The sequence below is a fragment of the Ursus arctos genome, unplaced genomic scaffold (assembly GCF_023065955.2).
Source record: "Ursus arctos isolate Adak ecotype North America unplaced genomic scaffold, UrsArc2.0 scaffold_23, whole genome shotgun sequence".
Classification (NCBI taxonomy): Eukaryota; Metazoa; Chordata; class Mammalia; order Carnivora; family Ursidae; genus Ursus; species Ursus arctos.
The window spans coordinates 48,318,096-48,344,525 of record NW_026622908.1 but is presented as its reverse complement, the minus strand read 5'-3'; the positions used below and the strand labels follow the sequence as shown (position 1 = coordinate 48,344,525).

The 26,430-nt window shown below is 53.8% G+C and overlaps 1 protein-coding gene across 2 annotated transcripts in view; it reads left to right on the top strand.

Annotated features, from left to right (window-relative positions):
• The first annotated feature begins 11,363 nt into the window (after positions 1-11,363).
• Positions 11,364-26,430, top strand: part of PTDSS2 (phosphatidylserine synthase 2) — a 26,527-nt gene continuing 11,460 nt past the window's right edge. Inside the window, exons 1-2 of one of the 2 annotated variants that reach the window (XM_057317278.1) lie at positions 11,364-11,484; positions 20,032-20,133. Coding sequence is in view for 1 of the 2 variants with exons in the window: in XM_048215912.2 (XP_048071869.1) it covers positions 11,529-11,710; positions 20,032-20,133 (284 nt within the window). In the remaining variant the exon portion in view is untranslated. The other variant, XM_048215912.2, reaches the window with a different exon arrangement.

Sequence of the window (26,430 nt, the reverse complement as noted above, 5' to 3'; positions counted from 1 at the left end):
TACCTGACTTCCGCCTGGGACTCACCCCTCCCTCCTTCCTCTCTCCCGCCTCCCACCTCTTCCTCCTCCTCCTGCTCCCTGTGACCCTTCTGCAGCCACGCCCCAGGCTGGAAGGAACACCCCTCCCTGTTCCCAGGGGCCTCTGACACATTCCTGGGGACCCAGTCAGGTGGGGACCCCTCCCCACACCTGAAGGCATCGCCCTCACCTGCGGGAGGGGATCCCCTGTAAGATGGAGGGAGATTGGCATCTCCCTCCTAGGGGGAAGCACCACGGGTTGGGCACATGAGCACTCCCCAATATCCCCTGTTCCCTGCTCCCCTTCAGTCTTCCAGACCCCAGGACACACTCTCCCCAGGGCCCCTCCAGAGCATCCAGCCCTTGACTCCTACCCCCCGAGTCCAGTGTTGATTCCCTTAGAGGAGAAACTGGGGCAGGGAGGATTGAGGATGAGACAGACCCCAAGAAGAAACTCCCACCCTGAGCCCCTGCTTTGTGGACCCCACCTGGGGGAGGAGAGAGCTGGCCCTAGGCTGCGTGGACCCTGTGCTCTAGCCAGCAGCTGGGGAAGGCCCTGGGCCACCAGAGCGCAGAATGCCCCCAACAGTGATGTGGGGTACCCAGGCTCTGGGAGCTGCTGTGAAGCTGAGGACCCAGGGCACATGGAAACATGGAACAGTCTGAGGGGACACCCCTGATGTCATGGGGGCAGGGAGCGCCCCCCAGTGTCAGGGTACAGCATCACGCAGCCCATGCAAGCCTGTGATTCAGACCCAGCATTGGTATATATTTGCTCTGTGATAATGTGGCCCCACCCCACCCACATTTCTGCCTGGGGGACCCCACGGCAGCCTGTGACAACAGCAGGGACCAGGACTGAACTACAAGGTGGCAAAGACAAGAGAGGGATCAGCACAGGACCCGTGTGACTCTGATGGAGCAAATCTGGACGAATACATTAAGATGGGTATCATGGAAACCCCAATGCTAGTGAATTCATATATATATAGCAACATATATATTGCTTTTCCCATAAATGAAGTCTGTGGTGGGCCAGTCCAGGACTAGCATTAACTTGACTTGTTGCTCTGCCACCTTATACACTTGGTCCCACCACATGCTTCAAAATGGCTGCTCAAGCTCCAGGCATCACACCCACTTTCAAGCCAGCAAGAAGAGGAAGAAGGAGGGGTGTTCTAGGCAGCACACGGTCACATGACCACAACTTCCTGCACAGAAGCCTGGGAAGTATGATCACTTTTCCTAAGGAGGAAGGTCACCCAGCTATCTGCACAGGCCAAAGGGCCTCAGATGCCCTATTCCAGTTCAGGACAACAGTCATCCAGGGCTTCTGAGCATGAGTAATGCGAACTCAAGGTCTAGGTTGCCAGCCAGGTCCTGGCCTCTGTGTCTCCTCCTGGTCTCCAACTCCACCTGTTCAGTATGTCTGCGTCCGCACTTGCATTGTGTTAAAACAGCCCACTAAAGGGTTTCCCCTGACACAGGCACCGCTGCAGGTGTCGACAAAGCTGTGGGGTCTCCATGCCTCTACTTGGCATTCCTGTTTGTCCTGCCGCAGAAACACTGCTTGTCGCTTCCACCTTCCAAGGGCCCGAAGGAAGTCAAGTTATATCCAGATCCTTGCAGCTCCAGAGCCAGCGCCGGGGGCCCCTTGGGGCAAAGACAGCGTCTGCAGCCTGGGTAGGGGAGCACTGGCCTGGCCCCAAAGGAGAAGGTGCCCTACGCTCAGTGCAGATCCCATCTGGTCCCATCTGCAGAGAAAACAGGGACAGCCTTTTGGGAAAGCAATTCGGCAAAAGAATCAGAAGCCTAAAAATTGTTTATGCTTTGGTCCATTAATTTAACTTTTTATAAACTATCCTAAGGAAAAAAATAATGAAAATGTGTATAAATATATCCTTTGAGGCAAAAATGATAAACCACTTAGACGCTTAACAACAGGGAAATGTCAGCAAACACGATATACCCATACGCCGACAGAGCACTCATAAAATATGCTTTCCAAGAGCGATGAGAATAAAGGAAAGTGCTTATGTTGTACTGTGAAGTGAAGAAACACAGATCGCAAACACGTACACATTTTGTTGTCTCAACTAAGATCAAATGCATTAAAATGCTGAGGAGTGGATTTAATATTTATGCTCGTATCTGCTTAATGACGGGAGCTGTGGAGGGTGAGATGATGCTTCTCTTCCTTCCGTTTGCTTTCTTCAAATTGTCTACAACACACACCACTTTTATGAACTTAATTATTAAACTTACTTTATGATGATACATGTGGACTTAATTTCCCCAGACTCAGCCTTCCTCTTGGCCTTGGTCTTGAATGCACCCTCTGAAAAAGCCGCATGGCAGGGGATCAGCCCCTTGCAGGCGGTGTGGCCACCCCAGCTGCTGGCAGAGCTGACCCTGCCCTGTTTTGGGGAGACAACATGGCCTGCATGGGCCTCCTACTCTTGCCCTGTGGACCCTGGACCCAGCTCCCTTTCCTTCCCCCTCCGAGCTCCAGAGCACCCTGCCCACCTGTTGTCTTCCTTCTGAGGGCCAAAGTGCAGCAGGAGACAGCCCCCCATTCCTGCTGTCTCCAAGGTGGCCTCAGACTTCTAACTGGGGGGCTGGTGGCCACCCTGCGAGGGAGGTCAGGATGACAAAGCCACCAGGAGTACCCCAGGTGAAATCCTGCAAGCAGGAACGATGACTGCTTGTCCTCACCTTGGGAATCTGTCCTCCCAACCCCAACGGCCTGGGCGTGATGTAGTTTTGAGATGTTGTTAGTGGGCTCGGGAGCCAACGGACAGTCCCCTGGGCGGGAGAGGCGCCGCTGCAGCAGTTCCCTGCTGCCCTGGAAGCGTGAGGAGCAAGTGGTTATATACCTTGGGGCTGGAGGAAGGACAGATAAGGGACGTCCCCAAAGGACTTTCATATGTTAAAGGAGACTCTTGAGGAATGTTACATTCTGCCTGTCTCAAATATCTGTCAGTGGGCATCAGGTTTAATTTTATCTACATTCCCTCTGCCTTTGTTTTCCATATCAGGTGTGGCCCAAAGACACTCAAAGTCTCCTGAGGATACTTCTCGGAGGCTCACAGCCAGGTCAGCCTCCCATGTTCTCTCTGGGCTGGTCCCAGATACCCCCAGCCCCCTCTGGCCTCTCTGGCTGACAGCCCCTGTCTGGGCAGCGGACCTCCCTGTGCTCAGGGCCCTACAGGGAAGCCTTTTTCCCAGGCTGGGCCTCCGCTCCTGGGGTCTGCCAGATGTTGGTCCTTGCCTGTCACACCAGGGCTTCAGGGTGGGGACCCCAGCCCCTGATGTCCTCACCCCACGGACAATTCTGTCTCCCAAATGTTGGCCCCCAACACCTCTGGGCCTTAAATTCCCACCGGTTCCTGTTTTCTGTCTTAAGGAGCAGAGAGCCGTTCTCACGTGAGCTGACAGCACAGCGGCCCCCAGCCCCTCCACCAGTCCTGGGAAAACCGCAGGTGGCAGGGATCTCCGGAGCTCGCTCACCTTGACAGACCCAGTGGCAGAAACAACAGTGGTTCCTTTAGGAACCCGGAGCTTTCTCTCCCTTCCCTGGAAGGACGTTTTGAGAAAGCACGTCTGCCAATATCTTCAGTGTTTGTCACCATGAGTGTGAGTCCCGCAGGCTGGGGAAGTCTTGGGGTCTGAGGCTAGGACAACCCAGATCTGTGGTTCTCGGGTGTGCTCACAGACCCGCTATTCCTGAGAAAGGCCAGAACTGGCCTCCTTTACAGCCCCTGGTGCCCTGGTGCCAATCACGTCTGTGGCTGAGGAAGGTCAGAGCCTCTGCAGCCTTCCCCAGGCAGGGCAAGTCCCAGACACGAGCGGATGGACAATGTCCCCAAGTCCTGCGGCATACCCTGCGGAGCCACACCTGTCTGAAGGGAGTGGCTGAGCAAGGCTGCAGCCGGAGGGAGGGGTGGTGGTCGAGACAGGGACCTGGTGGAGCTGAGACCGTATTATCAGGTCCTAGGTACAAAGCTGCAGGTGGAACGCTCCTTGCAGAGTATGGGGGGGCAGGGATCAAGGGGAAAAGCTCTAGGTTCCGGTGGGGTAGAAGGAGCCGAGAGTTGGGGGGGGGGGAATGTCACCAACCATTCTGTGTCTCAGTGTCTTAGTTTCTCAGCCAGAGATTAAAAATAGAACCCAAGGGAGTGTGAAGGTCACAATTGTTAGCATTTGTAAAGCGTTGGGAACTCTCAATGGCATGTGGCCAGAGCTTGGCAGCAATCGTTAACTAACATGTGGTCTGCGTGCAGGGCAGAGGGCACCCCATGGGGATCCGGCCCAGCCCCTGCCCGGTTCCACTCTGGCTCCACCCATAATGGGCCCTATCCCAGCTCCACTCCCCAACTCCTGGGGCAGGCTCATGGGATCTGGCCCCGCCCCTGGCCAGCCCTGTCCTGTCCAGCTTCTATGCCCTGAAGAGGCGGTGGCCCTCTCCATGCAGGAAGGGGGTGGCTCCCGGCACAGTCTGGGAGAAACACCCATATCCAGGAAGCAACAGCGGCAGGACAGCGCTGGGAATTTGAGTGCCACCAACTGGGGTGGAGAAGAGAGGTCCTGAAGGATGGCCCTGGGCCCCCAGGGTAGGATCCAGGAACCAGTCTACGGGGTGCTTGCTGGAAAGAAGGGGTGGGCAGGAGCTGGCCTGCTCTAGGCACTTGGGTCCAGCATCACTTCCCTGGACAAAGCAAGTCCCAATGTGTCAGCCGTGAAGGCCAGTGCAGTGGGGACCACAGTCCTAGTTCACCCACAGTGCAGCCAGGTGACCCTGACCTCATCACGCCTCCCTGTGGCCTTCAGGATGGAGACCAAGGTGCAGCCCTGGCTGTCCTCTCCTGCTTCACTTATCCTCACTTGCACAGGCGCTCGAGGGTGGCCACAGGGAAGGTGGCAGCCCAGGCCCACGTCGGTGGGGTCAGGGCCAGACAGAGGGCAGCAGCCAGGCCCTGGAAGGCTGGTTAACCTTAAAAATAAAACTGTCAGCTCTCTTACCAGCAACATGAGTTTATTTGGGACCAGCAGAGAATTACAATCTGGGACAAACGAGCTACAGCAAAACTATAGGCAAGTCCCCAGAACACAGGAGAGCAAAACTCTTAGAGGGGGAGGGGGCGTTCAGGGTCTGTTGTGAAGGAGAAGTGCACTGGGGCGCCGGGACTGGCTGGGCACTGCCTGGCTGGGAGGAGATCTCGTCTCCTCCTGCCGGGGCTGTAAGTAGTATCCACCCGTGAGGGGAGCCTCCTGTTGGCTCTGCAGGTGACAGCGAGGCCGGGCACGTGCGCTCTGCCTCGGCCTCCTGACTCCATCCCGCACGAGGGCTCCTTTACTCGGTTCCACGAGCCGCAGAGCACGCTTCCCGGGTGCATTTCCTGGCGCATCGGTCGGTGCCTGGCCTCTTGGGAGGTTCGACTTGGCCATCAGGGACGGACTCGTGCTTGGTGGGTGGGCTGGCGGGGGAGCCAGGTGAATCTATCTCTACACAGACATGTACAGTGAAACGGAATCAAGGAACCCTCACGAACACGCAGTGGAGCCCAGCAGGGGGAGCGCTCCCGCCCACCACTCCCCCATCTTGGCCCTCGGCATTCCCAGCGGGAAGAAGCCTGGGCTTCCCTGAGCCCTTGGGAGGAAGTGGTTCCTCCCCTCCGGCCAACCCGGCCAATGAGAGCATAGCTCAGCCAGTGGGTGCACAGCTCAGCCAATGAGCGCACAGCCCAGCCAATGATTGCACAACCCAGCCAATGAGAGCACAGCCCAGCCAATGGCAGCCAGTCACAGCTCAGCCAATGAGAGCAGATCCCAGCCAGTGAGAAGCCCAGCAAATGAGAGCATAGCTCAGCCAGTGAATGCACAGCTCAGCCAATGAGAGCACAACCCAGCCAATGAGAGCACAACCCAGCCAATGAGAGCACAGCCCAGTCAATGAGAGCAGATCCCAGCCAATGAGAACCAGTCACAGCTCAGCCAATGAGAGATGGTCACAGCCCAACCAATGAGAAGCCACACTTCCAGCTCCCAGTTCACTCCAGAGGACTTCCAGTTTACAACAGCCTCTCTCACCTGCCCTCTTTGCATGGAAGAGCGCTTCACTCCTCTGTCCTAGGGAGCTGTCTATTGGTTTTGTCATAGCTTGCTTGTCCCAAACTGCACATTTTCTACTATTCCTGAATGAGCCCATTTTGCTGGTAAAATAACTGGCAGTTTAATTTGAAGTTGTCAGAAGTGGGATGCAGGGAGCTACCCCCAGAGACTCTGAGGCTGGTGAGCAAACAGGTGCCAGTACCCACAGACCCAGTTGGGCTGCAGCTTTCTCGCCAACCCTGGGGTTTGAGGGTAAGTTTTCTCCTGGACTGGAGCTTCACTCTCCGTGTTTTGAGCTCTCCGGGCTTTATTCAAGACCTTATCGAGGCTTTGTCCTTTCTCGGAGTACTCGTTTGGCCTTTGGTCTGACTCCTTTCTAGAGCCAGGCTGTTCCTACTGGAACTGTGCTGTTGAGAGATTTTCCTCTTCCCTCTAGGGAAAAGCCTCTGGGAAAGGGGATCCCAGTGATCAAAATGCTTTGGGGACACCCCTGTGCCCACACTCCCACACTTCTGGGACCCCAGCCTGTTTTATGTTTCAAAACTGTGATCCCTCCTCATGTGCATTCTTAACTAAATGGACTGACTCAACCGAAAGCAGTTTACAACTTCAGTGGCCATTATGGGGAACTTTCCATCTCCCCAGATTTACTGTTCTCACAACTGAATTGGACAGCCATAGCTCTAAAATTGTCAAAACTGAATTGGATGTTTATTTTAACTGGTACCTTGAGGCTTCCAAACATTTTTAGGATTCAAAGTTTGTTCGCCTCTTTGGTTTGTTTGTTAATTTAGAAATAGTACTTTGCAAAGAGGCAAAAACTGAAAGAAGTCATTGCAGCTTCTGAATCTTGCCCTCACCACTTCCTTTGTCTCCAGACAGGTGGGGCCGCTTTGCACTCAGATTTGGGCCAAATAATAATCCAACCCCTACGGCAAATTCTAAACTTCCCACTACTTACCACTGTACAGGCATTTGACCTACTGGCAAAATGATAGCATTCGTGAACCAACATTGGTGGAGAAATATTAATAAGGCCACAAAAAGTGCCTACCTTGCTTGTCCTGCCTGTCTGAAGTACAATCCACAGAATTCCCATTCACAAAAATGGAGTTCATAGTTTCCCCATCCCATGGAGATAAACATGTTTTTGTCACGGTTTGCATGTTTTCTCTCTGGACCCAAGTTTTCTCTTGCGGACAGGCCACTGCTTCTCTTGTGGCTACAATTCTGCTAGAAAAGATTATCCCTACCTGGGAATCCTTCTCAAACTCACGGTGGCTGGGGAATCCATTTTACTGGTCAGGTTCTTTGATAGGTCTGTGCTGTTCAGATGGTTGTTTTGTTTTAAGATTTTATTTATTTATTTATTTATTTATTTATTTATTTATTTATTTATTTGAGAGAGAGAGCACAAGCAGGCAGAGAGGCAGGCAGAGGGAGAGGGAGAAGCAGGCTGTCCGCTGAGCAGGGAGCCCGATGTGGGGCTTGATCCCAGGACCCCAGGATCATGACCTGAGCCAAAGTAGGCGCTTAAGGACTGAGCCACCCAGGTGCCCTGTTCAGATAGTTTTACAGCACTCAATCCTCAGAGCTTCTCGAATGTGCAAACAGCACTATTAAGACTCAGTTGGCACAATTTGTAGAGACCCTCCAAACGCCTTGGTCGAAAGAACTGCCCTTGGTCCAACTGAACTTCAGATCCACTGCCTTGGGAACTCATACATTCTCCCCCTTTGAGGTAGTCAGAGGACATCCCAGTGCACTTGGCCCCTGCCTCCTCTGACCCACAGTTGATAAAAGGAGGTATAGGTCAATGCTGTAAGGCCTAATTTCTTCTATTAAAAATAACCATGGCTCGGTAGAGCAATCTTTTCACGGTGTGCTCCCAGGAGACGATGACATTAAATATCATATCTTGCAACCTGGAGATTTCGTTTACAGGAAAAGACACCTCCAGAAAGACTCTTTTCAGCCTCGCTGGAAAGGCCCTTATCAGGAACTTTGAATCAACCCTGTGACGCCAAACTCCAAGGACAAAACTTTTGGATTCACGTGACACATCTGAAGAAAAGCACCAAACCCTGATTGGCCCTGCACGCCATCTGGTGACCTGAGGTCAAGATTTCCTGGGGAACATCTGGGGGGCTCAGTCGGTGAAGCCTTTGGCTGAGGTCATGATCTCAGGGTCCTGGGATCAGGGTCCTGGCATCGGGGCCCATGTTGGGCTCCCTGCTCAGTGGGGAGTCTGCTTGTCCCTCTTCCTGTGCCCCTTCCCCTCCCCCTGCTCGTGTGCTCTTTCAAATAAATAAAATCTTAAAACAAAAATAAAAAGATTTCCTGGAATGGCAGCGGATGACCTCTGATCAGACACTTTCCCAAGGTGTCCAGACCGGCCTGTGTATCCTTTCTCACTGCTGCATCTTCTCTCTCATGGGAGGACAATGTCCTTGTCTGCATTTCCCAAAACCCTGAGAAAAAGAAAACTTTTTTGGTTATGGCGTTTTAGAAACAGCTTCATCATGATCCTGTAACAAATTGATTTTTTCAGTTGTTTTTTCTGAGTGGTTAGAAGTTTCAGAATTCATAAGTCTTTCTTTCATCTGAACTAGCATCTGGCTCTGGATTCCTATCCAAACTCATGGCCTCTGAGTTTGCAACCTCACAGGATGACTTATTGGATAACATTTGTTTCCAAACAGTTCTTTTGAGATAACAACACTGTTTTAATACATCTTTGAAGTTTTGCTATTTTTCCAAAAATTTCTTCAGCTATTGCTTCATGTTCATACCTGGACTGCATCTCCCCAAATGCACCTGATTAATTCTGTCCGTGTTCTCTTGGCTGTATTCACTATCCTGCTTTCATGGCTGCTGCAAGTGGGGACTTCCAGGAGGCATGTGTGACTCCAGGTTTGCCTTTGTGGGGAGAACCCTTGTCCCATAAGTCAGAATAAGTGCCAATAAATATAAGTTGGCTACTTTCAGACCTAGGGTCCTAGGTTAGCACCATCACACAATTTGGAATTATAGTGCTACTTCTGTTTTGTGTGATAAAGTTTTGAACTTTGTTGCCTGTCAAACTTTTGTAAAAATGATGTGCTCAATACATGATGTCCAGGGGCGCGTGGGTGGCACAGCAGTTGAGCGTCTGCCTTCGGCTCAGGGCATGATCCTGGCGTTATAGGATCGAGCCCCACATCAGGCTCCTCCGCTATGAGCCTGCTTCTTCCTCTCCCACTCCCCCGCTTGTGTTCCCTCTCTAGCTGGCTGTCTCTATCCTGTCGAATAAATAAATAAAATCTTAAAAAAAAATACATGATGTCCAATGCTTATGATCCTGGTAGATATGGACTAGAGGTGGGAAGTGCCTGGGAGGTCTCCCTCCTGACCTTCCTTGTTACTTGAATGTGTCCTTAAGTGCTTTCCGACTGCTGTGCTCTTTCCCTCCAACGTGGAGCATGACAACCAGAAAAGGTCCTTCCTGGCACTGAGGGACAAAAGCACTAAATATGGAAAACCTGACTCTTGATCAGGGTGCTTTCAGAGAACGACCCTGACCGAAAGAGGGAAATGTGAAAGGTAATGAAAGGAAACCTCGGTGCAGAATGGAGTCAGGAGGCCAGCGCCCAGCACGAGTCACCAACTGCAGAGCCAACAGGTGGGTTTACAACCCCAGCAGGAGGAAGCAAGATTTTCTCTTCCTGGGGCAATAACCCAGCGGACGAGAAGCTACTATACTTCCAACTCTCAATCTACTACAATGGACTTTTTTTTTTTTTAAGATTTTATTTATTTATTTGACAGACACAGAAAGCCAGAGAGAGAAAACACAAGCAGGGGGAGTGGTAGAGGAAGAAGCAGGCTTCCAGCGGAGGAGCCTGATGTGGGGCTCGATCCCAGAACGGCTCTGGGATCACACCCTGAGCCGAAGCTTAACGACTGCGCCCCCCAGGCGCCCCCCAATGGACTTTTTGTTTATAACAGCCCCTCCCCCAACTCGTCCCCTTCCTGTATAAAAACTGTTCTCCCCTCTGTTCCCAGAACTTGCGTTTGGTTTTCTTGTGGCTGGTTTGGCTGAGGTTGCAATTTTATTCCAGAATAAACCCATTTTGCTTGCAAAATAACTGAGAGTTTTATTTTTAGGATTGACAATATATACACATACACGTATATTAGTAACAGTTTTGAGGTGTAATGCACGTACTGTACAGTTCACCCATTTAGAGCGCACAGTTAGTAGATTTTAGTATATTTACAGATGTATACAGCCGTCACCACAGTCAATTTTAGAATAGTTTCATGGTCTGGAAAAGAAGCCCGGTACCCTTTAGCAATCACCCTCCTCGCCTGCCCCATTGTTTCCCTACCTGTGGTGACCATTGATCTGTCTCTACGGATTTGCCCATTCTGGACATTTCATGTAAACGGATCATATATAATTTTTTGTGACTGACTTCGTCCACGGAGCACCACCCATGCTATAGCAGGTGTCAAAACTTCCTCTTTCAGGGCCAAAGAACCTCCCATTGTATGAACAGACCACATTTTGGGTATCCATTGGGGGGGGGGGCGGTAGGTCGCTAACCCCTTTGGCTACTACGAGGGATGTTGCTAGAACAACTGGGTACTGCTCTGGGAGGGCATATTCTCACTTCTCTTGGGCGTGTAACTAGGAGTGGAAGTGCTGGGTCACATGGTGACCCCACGCTTAACCCTCTGAGGAGCTGCCACTGGTTTTCAAAGTGGCTCAAGGCTACACTTTTTTTTTGGCGGGGGGAGGGCTGATTATATTAACAATTGGAGTCAACCCAAATCCGGGCGTCCACACCATTCTGCCGGTGAAGACCCCGGGAGAGACCCGCCCGCCTACCGGCGGACCCTGCAGTCTAGAGTCCCGAGCTGCGGGTGGGGTGGAGAGTGGGGAGGCGCCCCCACGCGAGAGTCTGGGTCCGGACTCGCCGCGGAAGGACGCTCCAGGGCAGCGCGGGCAGGTCTAGGAAGGGGCGAAAGTGTGGAGGGGCTGGGGTCCGGCCGCCTGGCGAGGAGGGTCCGGAGCAGCCCGTACCCGAGGCCCCGGGGAGAGGCCACTCCACTAGCCAGCCTGCTCCGGCTTCCTAGCAACTAGGCGGCATTCTTCCCAGCAACCACTGCTTCTGACCCGCGGCATCGGAGACTACGAGGCCCAGAGTGCCCCGCGGCCCAGGCGCGCGGACTACAAGTCCCACAATGCACAGCACACCCTTTCCTAGCCGCCCCCCGCCCCAGCTCTCCCGAGACCCCGCCGAGGCAGCGCCGCGACCCCTTCCCGGCGCTCCCCGCGCCGTGCGCAGCGCGCCCTCGCGGTGACCCGCGGTGCGTGGGGTCAAGGCGCGGGGCGGAGCGGCTGGGCGGGCGCCATGCGGAGGGGCGAGCGCAGAGGCGCCGGGGGGCCGCGGCCGGGGTCCCCTGTGCCCGCGGGCAAGGCCTCGCTGGAGGAGCCGCCGGACGGCGCGGCAGCGGACCGAGCGAGCGGGCCGGGCGCGGGCCGCCGCAGCACGGAGTCCGAGGTCTACGACGACGGCACCAACACCTTCTTCTGGTGAGGGGTGGGGGTCGGCGGAGGGGCCGCCGGGGTCGTGAGGGGCGTGGGCGCGGGGTGCTGCGGTGAGCGGCGGCCGCGAGTCCCCGGGACGGCCCCGCCCAGCCCAGCCGCGCCCGGCCAACCCCGGTGGTCCCGCCCCGTGCCGCTGGCCCCTGCCCCTTATCCCGGGAGGACTAGGCCCCAGAGTCACGTCGGAAAGGCTTTTCCTGATTGCCCTGGCCCACGTTCACCTGTGCCCGCCGTCGTGTCCCCTTTTTCTGATGTCCGCTGCTTCTGTCTGTGAAGTGGTCTGCGCTCCAGGCACGTAGCAGTGGCAGCCGCTAGCACGAGCGCCCCACCACGTGCGGGAGCGGGGTGGGTGTTTGTCAGGTGCAGCTTCAGTCCCTCTTCGGTTGTTGCTCGCGGAGCCGGCTCTCGACGCCTGTTCGACTCTGTCCAAGCCAAGCCTCGGGGCAGGCTGTCCCGCAGGCTGTCTCAGTGGGTGTCGGGGAAGGAGAAGCCCCCAGGAGCAGCTCCTGCCCTCCCGGAGCCTGTGTTGGGAGACTTCGTGCTCTTGCTTTATGCTGAGTTTGGCACCCATGTATTTGAGGTCCCGGGAGTGGGTCCTACGCCAGAGGTCTCTGTGACCTTGGGGTAACCCTTAACCTTTCCGAGTCTCTATCCTCCTTGTTAAGAGAGAGAAACCCCATGTACTAGAAAGCATGCTCCATGAGGGTTGGAGTTTGGTTTTTCTTCACTGGATGCTCAGTTCTTGTCCAGCTAAACAGGACAGTGCCGGCATTTGGGTCCTGTGGTCGGCGGGGGGACAGGCGAAGTAGACGGGGCCACCAGCGGCGAAGGGAATGCCACCTGGAAGCACCTGTTCAGAGAACCCAGTTGTGGGCTTGTCACGGAAGATCAGATCAGGGAAGAGGAGAGCCTGACAGGGGAGTAACTGCCTGTTTAGGGAAAGGTGCTGTTCTACGGTAGGAACCGTGGAGGAGGTGCACGTGGGGCTGGATGGGTGTCCTGGTTTTTGTCAGACTCAGGAGCCGTGCAGGAAGGGGGGTGTTCGTAGGGGTGCAGCCCTGCATCTGGACGAAATTGTTGTCTTCCCTGTGGGTGTCGGCAGCTGCGGCACAGGAATGGCTACCAGCCCTGCCTTGGGGACATAATGCATTCAGGTGGCCGTGGGGCCAGTGGGAGGGAGAGAGGGACAGCGTGCCTCATCAAGGGAGCTGTGGCCCCGGAGCTAGTGCCTGGAGCACTCTTGGACCCTGCAGAACCTGCCCCATGAAGATCAGGCCCCTACACCAGCAACCCCCTTCAGACTGCAGGAGGGAGGGTACCATCCCGAAATGCGAAATGCGGTGGCTGTGCCCGGCTCCTGTTTCCTATTCATTCACATATTTTGGGGGCCCCGCCTGTGTGCCAGGTACTGTTCTGTGGATTGCAGCAGAGAACTAAACGGGAAGCTTAGATTCTGGCATAAACCTGGAACTTCAGAAGGCAGGAAATGTCCTAGCTGAAGGGATGCTGAGGGTTGCAGCACCAGCAGAAGCCAGGGAGCACACATCTCACCCGTGCAGTGAAAGGCGCCTGCGGACTGCTTCAGAAGCACACAGGAGCCTGCACCCCTCTCAGGTCCTGCCCACAAGGGGGCGTGGTCAGTTGGGAGTTGGACACACACATGCCTGCTGTAGCTGAGCTTACCTATGAGGAGGGCTGGTGGGGACCAGGAGGGAATGTGACGGGGCTGCAGGTTTCAGGTACCTGCCTGGTGGGTCCCCAGTACAGGTGTGATGCGTACTGTGCCCTGGCACTGGTTGGTGATGCAGTCTGTGGTCTGCAGGTTCCTGCTGCATCCCAGGCCTCCCCCTCACCTGTATAGGGAAGGAGCTTCACGTTTCCTTAAGGCAGGCAACCACATGCCTGCTTGGTGAGAATTACTAATTCTTACCTGCAGAGCTTAGCGACTTGCCACCTTCTGAGTCTCCTCTCACTGCTTGTTGTGTTAGGGTTTAAAAAACTTGTGTTTTAGAGAATTTTAGTAATGAATGTTATAAAAAAATTCATTTAAAGACTAAAAGTATATATTTGTGGAAGTGATTTTGTGTTCCGGAATTACTCAAAGGAACTTTTGTATGATTCAAAACCTTGTTTTTAGGATTTTCACAAAAGATTCCCCATGCTGGTGTTCGTACTGGGCCGCGTAGGACTCTGAGTGTCTTTGTTACCACTTGTCAGCCACAGGGTACGTAATTAGGGTTCAGGGTTTGCCTTTGCCTGTCCCTTGGAACTTGAAGCTGGGCTCTCAGAAACCAGGCCCAAGGGAGGGGGCATGAGGACTCCTGAGTTCTGCAGTGGCAAGAACACCCCCTCTTCTACCAGTTGTGGTCTCCACCGTGGAACATCCGGAGGCAGTGTAGAACCACAGACTCAGAGGAATGGCACAAAGACGTGGTAGCTCTCATTTCCTAAAGATCGCTCAGGAGACACTTGGAGACTTGATGTCCTGAAGAGGTGGTACCGAATGTTGCCACCTGGAGATGGAAGTTGGGTGAATTGCTATTGGGTTAGCACACTTCCTAACCAGCTCCTAAGGCAGGAGGGGAGGGATGGTTGTGACGTTCTGGGAGTGCATGCGTCTTATGCCACCAGGCCTCGGGTGAGCACTCTTAGTGATCCCCAGGACTCTGCTGTCTGCGGTGTGTCATATGGTAGCCGCAAGAGCACGCAGAGGTGATGCGAATGACCCAGGTTCTGGAAGATGCCTTTCTCAGTCACAGTGGGGCAGGGGTTTACCAGCTTTGCCCACGTGTAGGAAGCTTGACTCAGCAGCTGATGCCTTTTTAGTCATGCTGGTCAGCAGGCCAGGAGGGTCAGTGTCATGGCCGCAAGCACCTCTTGCATGCCTGGGGCAGGCCCTCTGGCCTTGGCCTTTCCTGGCTGAGGCTTCCTTGTGCTCTCAGTGTGCCGGCCACACCTTCATGTTTTCTCTAATTGGTTTGGCGGGCCTTCCTTTCTGCCCACTTGGCATAATGAGCGTGGTCATCTCTAGGGAGGGACTGACATCTGGGTATTTTCCATTCATAGTGGCGGGGAGCCAGCTGTCCTCACGCCTTCGCTCTTGCTGAGTGACTGGGGAGTCACAGGATTTACGGCCACTCTCGTCCTGTGCCTGGATCACAGGATCCAAACCTCCCCTGAGTTATCTCTTAGCCACTGAACCGAGGGAGGCACTTGTCTTCCCCACGCACCTGGGAGGTTGAGCAGGGAGGCATCTGGGAGGGACAGGGAGGTCTGCCTGTAGAGTGGTCCTCTGCATTTCCATAGATGTGGAAATGGTGCTGTGTGCGAGACAAGGGGGTCGTGTTTGGTTTTGGTTTTGTTTTTACCAAACTTACAGGTAATGTTTTTATTTTCTACACCAAACTTGCAAGTCAGTATTTCTATTCTCATTTTGAAGGTGGGAAATTAAACCTGAACGATGAAGAAAGTTACTCAAGACCGCAAGCGTACTGAGTTGCAACCCTGATAATAAAAGCCATACTTTCCCACTATGTCCCTTTGCCTCTGCAAGGAAAAATGTGAAAGTGGGAAACGTAAACTTTACAGTGAAAAATCAGAGGAAAGCACAGGCCATGGATTGAGCGATGGTCTGAAAATTAGAATTAATGGAGTTCTCTCTCTCCTGGATGCTGCCCTGGGACTTCCTTCTTCTGCCACAAGCTGCCTGTTAAAAGTGCTCTGTCAGGGATTGAGCCCCTGACCATGCAAACACTACTTCATCTTAATGATAGCAGGTGGTCTGCACCTACGATTCTGCCCTTAAAAAACTGGACTGGGGCGCCTGGGTGGCTCACTTGGTGAAGCCTTCAGCTCAGGTCGTGATCCCAGAGTGCTGGGATCAAGCCCCACGTTGGGCTCCTTACTCGGTGGGGAGCCTGCTTCTCCCTCTCCCTCCCTCTGTCTGCAGCTCCCCCTGCTTGTGCTCTCTCTCTCTGTTGTCAAATAAATAAATAAAATCTTTAAAATATATATGTATTTTTAAAAAAAGAACTGGGCTGATAGTATTGTTTCTTCAGCACGGTATGTAATCATATGTTGACAGTGCTCGGAGAACTACAAATGAGGTGCCAGTTAAACATCACTGTGGGTCAATACAGTAAATTTATAAAGTGACTTGACAAAATTTTTTTTATCAAGAAGGCAACTTTATTATTGTCCCACCTGCAACCATCAACCCGTTCTCTATGAGTTTAGTTTTTCTGTTTTGTTTTGGAGAGAGAGAGTGCGCGCACACGTGCGAGCTGGTTGAGGAAGAGACAGAATCCTAAGCAGGTTCCGTGCCCAGTGTGGAGCCCGACGCGAGGCTCAATCTCACGACCCCAAGATTGTGACCTGAACCGAAATCAAGAGTTGGATGCCCGACCAACTGAGCCACCAGGCGCCCCTAGGAGTTTGGTTTTTGTGTTCAGATTCCACATGTAAGAGACCGCACAGTGTTTGTCTCACTCACTTCACAATGCCTCAGGTCCCTCCCGTGTTGCAGATTTCAAGATTTCTTCCTGTTTGTGGCTGAGTGATATTCCATTGTATAAATATACATTTGCTTTACCCATTCATCTATGGATGGACCCTTGGGCTGCTTCTGTATTTTGGCTACTATCAAGAATGCTGTGGTAACATAGGGTACAGACATCTTTTCAACTTGGTGTTTTTGTTTCTTTCCAGTACCCAGTAGTGGAATTACTGGTTCTCATGGTAATTTTATTTAATTTCTTGAGGACCCTCCATACTGCTCCACAGTGGCCGCCCCAGCTTGCGTTCCCACACAGTGTAAGAGGAAGGTGCCCCTCTCTCCGCATCCTCGCCAACACCTGTCGTTTCCTGCGTTGTTCGTTTTAGCCATTCTGACCGGAGTGAGGTGGTGTCTCCCTGTGGTTTTGATTTGCATTTCCCTGCTGCTTGGTGATGTTGACCACCTTTTCCTGTCTGTTGCCCATCTGCATGTCTTACTGCAAAAGTGTCTACTCAGATCCTCTTCCCATTTTTTAATCAGACTGGTTTTTTGCTGTTGAGTTGTGTGAGTTCTTGACGTGTTTTGGATAGTAGCTCCTTATCAGGTACGTGATTTGCAAATATTTTCTCCCTTTCCGTAGGTCGCCTTTCCTTTTTGTTCATGATTTCCTTTGCTGTACAGAAGGAGGGAGCTTTTAAAGATGGATTTCATAATTTAATAATAAAGATTTTACTTTCTAATAGCACTTGATTTAGCAGTTCTAGAGTCTGTTTTGAGACTGTGCTGCCCTGTCCTCTTCCCCTGGGTCTTTGACTGTCTGCTTCCTTCCTGCCTCGGATGGGACAGAGGAAGTCCTATCTATTTCTAATTCTGCTTCTGCAGGGCCAGGGGTGACTGCCTGAATGACAGTGTGAACATCGATCCCAAGGGACCAATAGTTGTTTTTATTTTTCAGGTAATCCTTGTGTTTTTAGGAGGATGGAAAGATACATGACCAGAACTGCCCCGGGCTCCTCAAGGATGTGTTTTAGCCCAGAGAAAGTACAGGAAGAGTATTGTGTTTGTGGAAAGTAATATGAAAGAAACCAGAGGGTTAAAGTCATTTTTTTAAGACCCAGGACAGGGGTGCCTGGGTGGCGCAGTCAGTTAAGTGTCTAACTCTTGATTTCAGCTTAAATCTTAATCTCAAGGTTGTGAGTTCAGGCCCTGTGTTGGGCTCTATGTGGAGCCTACTTAAAAAAAAAAAAAAAAAAAAGACCCAGGACCAAAGGCTTTCACGTTTTAATTTTAGCTGCTGTGCTCCGGAGATGCAGTCCTGGTGGGACATCTGCAGGGGTGCCTCCTGTGCCGCGTGTGTCTTAGATCCTGCACACAACCCAGTGCCTGTGCGTGGAGGGGTGGCAGGGTGCCCAGGGACTGTGGCGGACCGCCCAGCAATCTGTTCGCTGGCCCGTGCGCAGCGCCTTGGTGTGCTGGTGTCCCTGAAGCAGCATGGACGGGTCCTGGGCCACATAGCGGCAGTGAGGTGTTCCCTTTGCCCTGCTGGTCTCTTCCAGAACATGTGGTTTACTTCTCCTCAAACTGACTGGCTTCTGTTTTTTTCTGTGACTCTGATGCCAGCTTCTGGGCCATTACCTATTTTACTCTCTGTTCTCCCTCAGGCTGGGGCTTCTTCCCATCTGTTTGCTTGTAGCCACTTGCCCTGCTGAGAACCTGTGGGCCAGGTAGCTGTGCAGTCCCATGGCTGGGCCCTGGGACGATGGTCCCATCTCTCTCCTGGGCGGGCGCCCCCACCAGATGCTCCTATGCACCCTGCATACTGTTGGTCAGGTCAGCCTGCTGTGGGCACTTCGCCCCACCTGGAGGCCTGGAGCCCCCTGGAGGCCTAGAGCCCCCCAGACCTGTCCCTCCCTTGGAGTCCTCGGCTGGGGAAGCCGTGCGGAGGAGGCTGTCCACAACTCTCAGCACTTCTCCTTTGTCAAGGGTCACTTCAGAAATGTGCAGCCTTTGGAGAAACCCACTGTTTCTCAGAATTGCTGGGGGTGGGAATTGGGTCCAGAGGCTTCTTGCTCTGAGCTGGTCTCTGGGTAGTGCCTTCTCGGAGGTGCGTGGGACTGGCATTCTGCTCTGCACCCCTTCAGACCACTCGGGGGCTCTCCCAACACACTTCCCTGGATTCTGACCTTGTATCAGAAATGGTCTATACATAGCAATTTAGAGATTTTTATTTATTTTCTCTTGTAAGTTACCTACAGCAAGTCCGACTTCGTAGGGTGCACAGTTCCGTGAGCTTCTGTGCACGCAGGTGCCTGTAACCGCCGTCACAGGCAGGGCATGGAACGCAACCTCCCCCCGGTCTCTGGCCTGCTCTCTGTCATCGTAGTTTGGCCTTGGAGAGTGCCATGTAAACGGGGTCACGAGGTGCGTGAGTTCTGGACGCTGGCCTCTCACCCGTGCGCCTGAGACCCCTCACAGCCACGCGGTGCTGGGCGTGTAACAGTCTCCGTTGTTCAGTTGTTGTTTTAGGTAATTTACGTTCAATTATTGATGTGTTTAGGTCTGCCGTTTTATTCCTTGGCTCCGTCTCTGTCCCCTGCCCCTCCCCCGCCCCGTGTTGATCGTGTGCTCCGCTTCAGCGAATGCGTTGCCCTGGGGATGCAGTGAGTCCTCCTGAGCTTTCATGGTCCCAGTCTCCCCGCTCTGCCACATCAGGTCTGTGTGGACCCACTCAGCCTCTCCCCTTTGGCTGCGGGGGCCCTCACCACACAGTGTTACAGTGGCTGCTTTCAGTAGTTAGACACGTTTTGAAGAACTGGGGAGAACCGTCTGTTTCACCAGGCGTTTACCATTTCTGTTGCTCCTTATTCCTTCCTGTGGCCTGGTTTCTTTCTGTCTGAAGACTTCAGTTAGTGGTCCTCTTGGAGCAGGCCTCCGTCTCTCCTTCCTCTCTCCTTATTCCTGCTCAGAGTGTTCACATTCATTCCTGAAGGGTGTTTGTTGGGTATGGAATCATTCAAGGTTGGAAGCATCCTCATTTAGAAATGAGGACCCTGAGGCTTGGAGGGGTTGCATGCTTTCCAGGGACATTCTCTGCTCATCTGGATTTGGGATTTGGGTCTGTGACTCCCGTTGTAAGCAGTTGTTAGAATGCAGAGGGCCAGGGTGGTATCTGACATGGGGCAGTGTGCAGGCTTATCTCGGCGTCAGCTGCTTGCCCTGCGGTCCGGGTACCTGACTGGTTGTGGGCCCTGATTCCAGGGGAGGTGCACCCACTGGCTGCCAGAGAGCCTTGCCTCCTCCTTCCAGAGTGGGGATGGTCAGAAGGGGCCGGAGCCCATGTCTCTGCCAGGTCTTCTGAGTAGATGGTACTGCTGGGGACACTCACCTCCTCATTTTGGATCCTGGTATCTCTTTCTCTCACCTCTTTGATTCTTGGGCTGTCCTTTCAGATCTCTCAGATGTGGTCATTTCACAAATTCTGAGGCTGGTCGTATCTTGCTCAGTGAAAACTGCCATGTTTACCTACTGCCCAGTCTCCCTGAGCAGTGGACCCCAGCTCCAGACAGGAGACGCAGCCTTCTGTCTCTGAGCGGCAGCCTTGAACATTCCAGTATGCCGTGTGCTCTCCTGGCAGCTTGGGGCTCTTCCCACTTAACTGATGGGCTGACACAGCAAACGCAGAGCCAGCCCGGAGCCACCCTACTAGGGACTCCCAGTCAGTGTTTCGGAGTGTGAGGTTGAAGGCTGAGCTCATGTCACAGGTGTGGTCGTGCTTTGTGCTCTGACACATTCTCTCTGTGTGTTTGGATTTCAGGCGGGCCCACACCCTAACTGTGCTCTTCATCCTCACCTGTGTGCTTGGCTACGTGACTCTGCTGGAGGAGACACCTCGAGACACAGCCTATAACACCAAGAGGTAACCAGGCCCCCAGCCTGGGTGGTACAGACGCCTGGCATGGTTGGGTATGGGTCCTTGCTCTGTCAGGCTGGCCCGTGGCCCATGGCTTGGTCCAATCTCCACTCAAAGGCTGCTTGGGCTCTCAACCTCGCCGTTGCATGTGCCTGAAGCCTCTCTCCAGGCTGCCTCTTGGAGCTGTGTGGCTTTTTTTAACCCCACTTCCACCGGTCCCAGGACCCTTGAGGGTACCATCTCTCGTGGGACCTGTAGCTTGCGTGGGATTTGCACAAGTAACAGATCAGAATGCTGCAACAGCACCAGGGGTGGAGCCCAGAAGGGTCACCGGGTCTGATGGAAAGGGTGGCTTCCCTGCACACCCACCAGCAGTGCTCTGGACACCACCTGAGTGTCCTACAGTTCAGCTCGGTCCTGAGACCACCTGCTCAGAGACAACAGCAGGTCGCATGGGTTGAGTGCTCAGTCCTGCAAGACTGTCCTCATTCCCCCAGTGCAGGTGCCAGTCACAAGTCGGGGCTGTCACCTGGGCTTCTGACCAAGCGGCTGTAAATCAGAGGTTCCCATGACTTCTTGGTTCTATTCATTTGACAGAGCGGCTCCCAGAACTCAGGGGAACATTTTACTCACTAGATCACCAGCTGATTACAAAAGGATCCAAGTCAGGAATCGCCAGATGGAAGAGATGCCCAGGGTGAGGTCTGGGGAAATGTCCACGGCTGCTCCAGGCACACCACTCTCCCCGGATGTCCACGTGTTCCCCAACCTAGAAGTTCTCAAAACCTTGTCCTTTGGGTTTTATGGAGGCTTCGTTACTTAGCCATGACTGACTAACTCATTGGCCTCTGGCGATTGAACTCAACCTTCAGCCCCGCTGCCATCCCCGGAGGTCAGAGGGTGGGACAGAACCAACCCTGTGGTCCCTTGGTTGGCTCTCCTGGCAGCCAGTCCTCATCCTTAGACGAGGGTCCCAAAGTCACCTCATTCACATAACAAAAGCCTCCTGGATCACAGCAGAGATGCCAAGGGCTTAGGGGTTCTGTGCCAGAAACAAGGATGGAGAGATACATCTTTCTTAATATAAATCACAGTATCGCAGAGCCTGTGAGTTTTGGTGTCTGGGGGTCTCCAGATTTCTGTGATGGCCGGTGGCGGACGAGTCTCTCCTGTCCGCCAGCACCATTCTTGATCTTTGTTGATACTAATGCTCTCTGAAGATTTTAGACGGGCTTTCTTATGGACGGTGTCATCCTGCAGGTCAGGAAGTGGGTAGCCTGCCTTTTCAGTATTATCTCCAGACACAGAGTAGCTGGTAGAGCGTGTTGTTTGCCGGAATCCCACAGGTTCTGAGGCCACTCTCAGAAGTGTGTGAGGGAGATAAGCTGGTTTTAGGACTGATTGCTGTGGGGTTTCTGTACTGGACGGACACCTTGGGCCCGTGAACCCCCCGTTGCTTCTCTGGCCCACTTGCTCTAGTGGGACGGGGCACCAGGGCAGGGACAGAGGCAGAGAGCGGTGCTGGAAGACCGCTGGTCAGATCTGGTTGGTGGGGCCAGGGCCTGAGAAGTGGGGGTGTTAGCATCTGCCTGGGAGTACGGCATGAGCACCGTTATGTGCTCCACAGGTGTCTAGCCTGTTAGGATGCCAGGACGTTAGGTGCCCCCTGTCAGCAGCGTGCCTGGCCGCCTATGTGTGCGCGCATTGCAGAGCCCCCGTCTGGTCTCCTGGGCTGCAGCCAGAGAGTGGGGACTCTGCTCCCACAGGAGGCCCATGCCTTGTCCTCAGTGAGAAGACGCCCTGGCTCCTGGTTGCACGCTTTGCGGGATATCCTCCCGCCTCTCCCACATTGTCTGCCAGGCGTCTTTGCTGGGTCTTCCTCTTTTTTCCAGAGCCCTGGGAGTCAGCCTCCAAGTCTAACATGTCCACTCGGGCAGTGCCCATTGCTCGGTGCCCTGCTGGTGCAGGGGGAGCCGGTCGGTGCAGCGTGCATAGGTAATGGAGTCCATAAGTAGGAGAGGGAGCTTGGCCCCTCTGGGTGGCCCGAGGCTGCCCTCACTGTGGTGGGTTCCTTCACCAGGGACACTGAACCTGTGGACGGGGAAACAGTGAGGTCGTGGTGGGAGCCCGAGTTTGCTTAATGGGGGTTTCCAAGTAGAATGCGGCCTCCTCTGTGAACTTGTCTGTCCGCACTGGGACCTGCTGGGCATACATGGGCAGGGAGTACCAGAAAGCAGGACTTGGTCACATTCGAGGGCTGTCCCCCTGTGGCTGTGAGGTTAGGCCAGCGATGAGGAGTTCCAGGCAAGAGTTGTCACAGTTTAGAGCACAACCCCAGCCGCAGTGGCCCATGTGGGGCATCCTGGAAGTGCCCTCCAAGGGCAGGACGTTGGTTCTTACTCACCCGGCGCCTGCCGGCGAGCTCCTCCAACCTGGACCCTGAGGTTAAGGGGCCTTGTTGGCTGTGTCTGGGCAGCAGCTCTGGACCCATGTGGGTATGTTCCACCTTTGCACCTTGCACTGGCCCCTACCTGAGCTGCCCCTGCACATGAGGGGCTGGGACAGTGAGCAGCAGGGACGCCTGGGCCCTCACCCCAGCAGCCCCCGTGCAACTTCGCTAAGCGGGAGACCTTGAGGGGGTTGGGACTTTAAGGGTTCCCAGACACTTCTCTGAAGTTCTGTGCATGGGGGACACTGGAAATCTTCATGGCCCGTAGTCCCTGGCCCTGTAATTCTGCAGGTGGCGCCTGGAACCTACTCCTGGCTCCTCCCTGGAAGCCTCCGTTTTCCCAGGGATGCTTCCAGCCCATCCTTACACATCTGTGGCTCTGCTGCTGCCGCTTCCAGGGATCTGTCGTGGCACCCCGCAGACCCCGGGCCGGCCCGCAGCCCGCCCAACTTCAGCACAGCTGCCTGGCCGAGGCAGCCCCCAGCCCAGCCCCTTTGCTTATGTCAGAGCTTTTGATGCCCTCAGGCTTAGGTTTCATGTAAAGAAAGTGCTTCTAAAGATAATGTTTATTGTTAAGAAAAATAATGTTTGCATTATTTAAAATGTAGAAAATTAGCTTGTGTTCCTGAAGTTCTTAATTGCAGCTTGTATATCATTGTTCTTTTTATGGATCGAACAAATTCTGTTACTTTGGGGGAGTAGGTTTTCTTCTTCTGAGGTGACTTTATCGACCAGTAATGTAATTCGACGCAGACCTGCAGCGCACAGCTCAGTGCGTTTCCACAGAGGTATGCGTCTGTGGAGGCGCAGCCGTCCGCCCTGCAGGTTCTTCTTGCCCGTGGTACAGTTTCACGTACACGGAGTCACTCAGCCTGCACTGCGTGTCTGGTCCCTCCGTGTGGCACGATGGCCTTGTGTGTCCGTGTTTGCTGCCTGTCAGGGGTTGGTCAGGTTCGTGGCTGCGGAGTGTGTCGCTGTGTAGACGGGCCACTGCTTGCTGATCTGTTTAGCCTCTGGTGACCTTTGGGCTGTGTGCATACATGCATGAGCATACATGTGCAGATACATACGTTACCACGTGTAGAATGTGAGCGTAGTTTGCATATTTATAGCACACAGGAAATATAACGGATCTGTAGTACTGAAGAGGAGCAAAGCTGGAGGCATGACCCTACCTGGCCTCCCTGACCGGCAGCGGTGATGAGGCCAGTGTGGTGTCTGCAGAGCTGTCAGTGGAACAGACCCACGCAGATAGTCACCCCGCTGCGGGCAGAGGGGCACAGGCAGCTCGGGGAGAAAGTCTTTTCAGCCCACGGAGCTGGAACAGATAGATGTTTATACGCACAAAAAGGAACCTACATACAGACTTCACACTTTTCGCAATCATTGAAAATGGATTATAGATCTAAATGTAAAATAAGAAACTATAAAACTTCCTGAAACAAACAGTAGAAAATCTGGTGACCTTGGGTTTGGTGGTGACTTTTTAGATACAACACCAGAAGTTCTTACCATGGGATCCAGTAACTGGACTCCTAGGTATTTATCCCAATGAAATGAAAACTCCCGTCCGCACAAAAGCCTGCACGTGTATGTCAGAGCAGCTTTATTCATAACTGCCCAGACTTGGAGCAGCCAGCACGCCCTCGAGTAGGTGCGGATACATACAGGGACACCCAGGCCATGAAATATTACTAAGCAACAGAAAGAAATGAGCTATGAAGCCATTGTTTTTGTTTTGTTAAAGATTTTATTTATTTATTTGACAGAGAGATTGACAGCCAGTGAGAGAGAGAGCACAAGCAGGGGGAGTGGGGAGGGAGAAGCAGGCTTCCCACCGAGCAGAGAGCCCCATGCGGGGCTCGATCCCAGGACCCTGGGATCACGGCCTGAGCAGAGGGCAGACGCTTCACGACTGAGCCCCCCAGGCGCCCCATGAAGCCATTGTTAAATAACAAAATTCAGCCAAGTGAATTTAAAGATCCAGTTGGCTTTATTCAGCGGTTCATGGCTGGACAGCATCCCAGCCAGCAGTAGAAGGAGCTCCGCCAAGCTGCAGCAAAGGAAAGGTTCGTAGAGACAGAAGATGAAGGAAGGGAAGGTAAAGAAGGTAAAGGAAATTAGGAGCAGAGAAGTGGTCGGTGGGGCGGATTACACCTGCCTAGTGCTGGCCAGCTAATTCCATGCCGACTGGTTAAAGGTCGCATTCCTGCGGTCGAGATGACTCTTCTGGTGGGTGATAAGCCCGTCGTCGTTTGCTGACTGGGGCTCAGCCCAGGTGACTTTGTTTGGGGCCTGCTGTGGAGCTCTGATGCATCTTACAAAGAGAAAGAAGCCGTGTGCAAGGGCCGCGTACTGTGTGATGTTCCCATGTGACATTCTGGCAAAGGTGCCGCCATGTGATGGTGAGAACAGTGGTGTCTGGGGTGATGGGGGAGTCTGTGGGCGGAGCATGGGATTGGAGGGTGTTTAAAGTGCTCTGTACGGTACCGTAATGGTAGCTATGGGACCCTGCGCATTGATCAGAAAACCGGGAGCAAACCTAATGGATGCAAATTAGAGAAAAGGAACTAAGTCAGGACGTCGGGGAACCCAGGGAGCGATGCAGACGGTGCAGGACTCTCTCTGTATGACACACGTTGAAGCCACCTCAGCAATGGGGCTGGAGTCTGCAAGGCTCAAGGGGGCTTCCCGCGGGGGTCCAGCTTAACAGCTCTGACGCTGCTGCACGCACACACTGGAATGGAGGGACCAAGTCGGTGGCCGGCGGAGGCTGGGAACCTGGGGTGTCACTATGGAGTGGGGGTGACAGGGAATCAGGGGAGAACGGTCCGTGGGATGATGGACGGGAGTCGGAGGCACCCGCTTCATGCCGACACAGACGGTTACACAGGGACATAGTTCAGACTGGTGTAGATGCAGTCGGTACACACGGCTCCGTCTGTCGGCTCAGGGGCCCAGAAGCTACGACGCCCCAGTGGCGAGGAGCACACCGGCCCCCGGAACTTGGTTCCAGACCATCCTCCGGTGAAGGAACCAGGGCTCCTGGAGAAAAGGCTGATTCCAGGGCTGGGGCAGGAGATGCCAAGCTGGGTCTGGGGGGTCGTCCAGCGCCAGAAAGGAAGAGCTCAGAAAAACACAAAATCCCGCAAGGATGGGGTATGTCAAAGCTCTGGTACGGGAGACAACAAAGTGCTTGCAACGGCCACAGCGGGAACAGTTTGAGCAACAAAACTTAAAGAGTAACGTCACAGTGTAACGCAAGTATAAAATACACACCCACGCGTCCGTCCGCCTGAGGTACGCGGTCCAGTAAGTAAGTGAAGGAGCAGAGACAAGTCGCCCGAGCAGACAGATTCCAAATACATGTAGGAGCTCCCTATCAAGGAGTGGGGGCTCGACCCCCCAGTCCTTGAGTCTGGTTGTGCAGAGGGACCCTCCCAAGAGCAGAGCAGGAGGGCACCCGACGGGTGCACCCAGCGGGGGGACATAAAGATTGTGTCGGTGTGATGTGATCTTACTCCCGGAACGTGCAACCCTGACGAATGACAGGAGGCAGCTGGCAGTACTGACTGGGGGACACCCTCTTCGAAACTGTCCAGGCCACCCAAAGCAAGGACAATCTGAGGTCCTGTCACCACCCAGAGGGGCTGAGGAGCCACGACGATGGAATGTCCTGGGCCGATCCTGGGGCAGGAAGGGGGCTTTGGATAAACAGTGAGGAAACCTGAAAACACAGCCGACTGTCGTTAACGTACCAGCATGGACTCGTGAGTTGTGACAGACGCCCCGTACTAGGGTAGGGCGCTAACGGGGACGTAGGTGTGGGGAATAGGGGGTTCTGTGCATTCTGC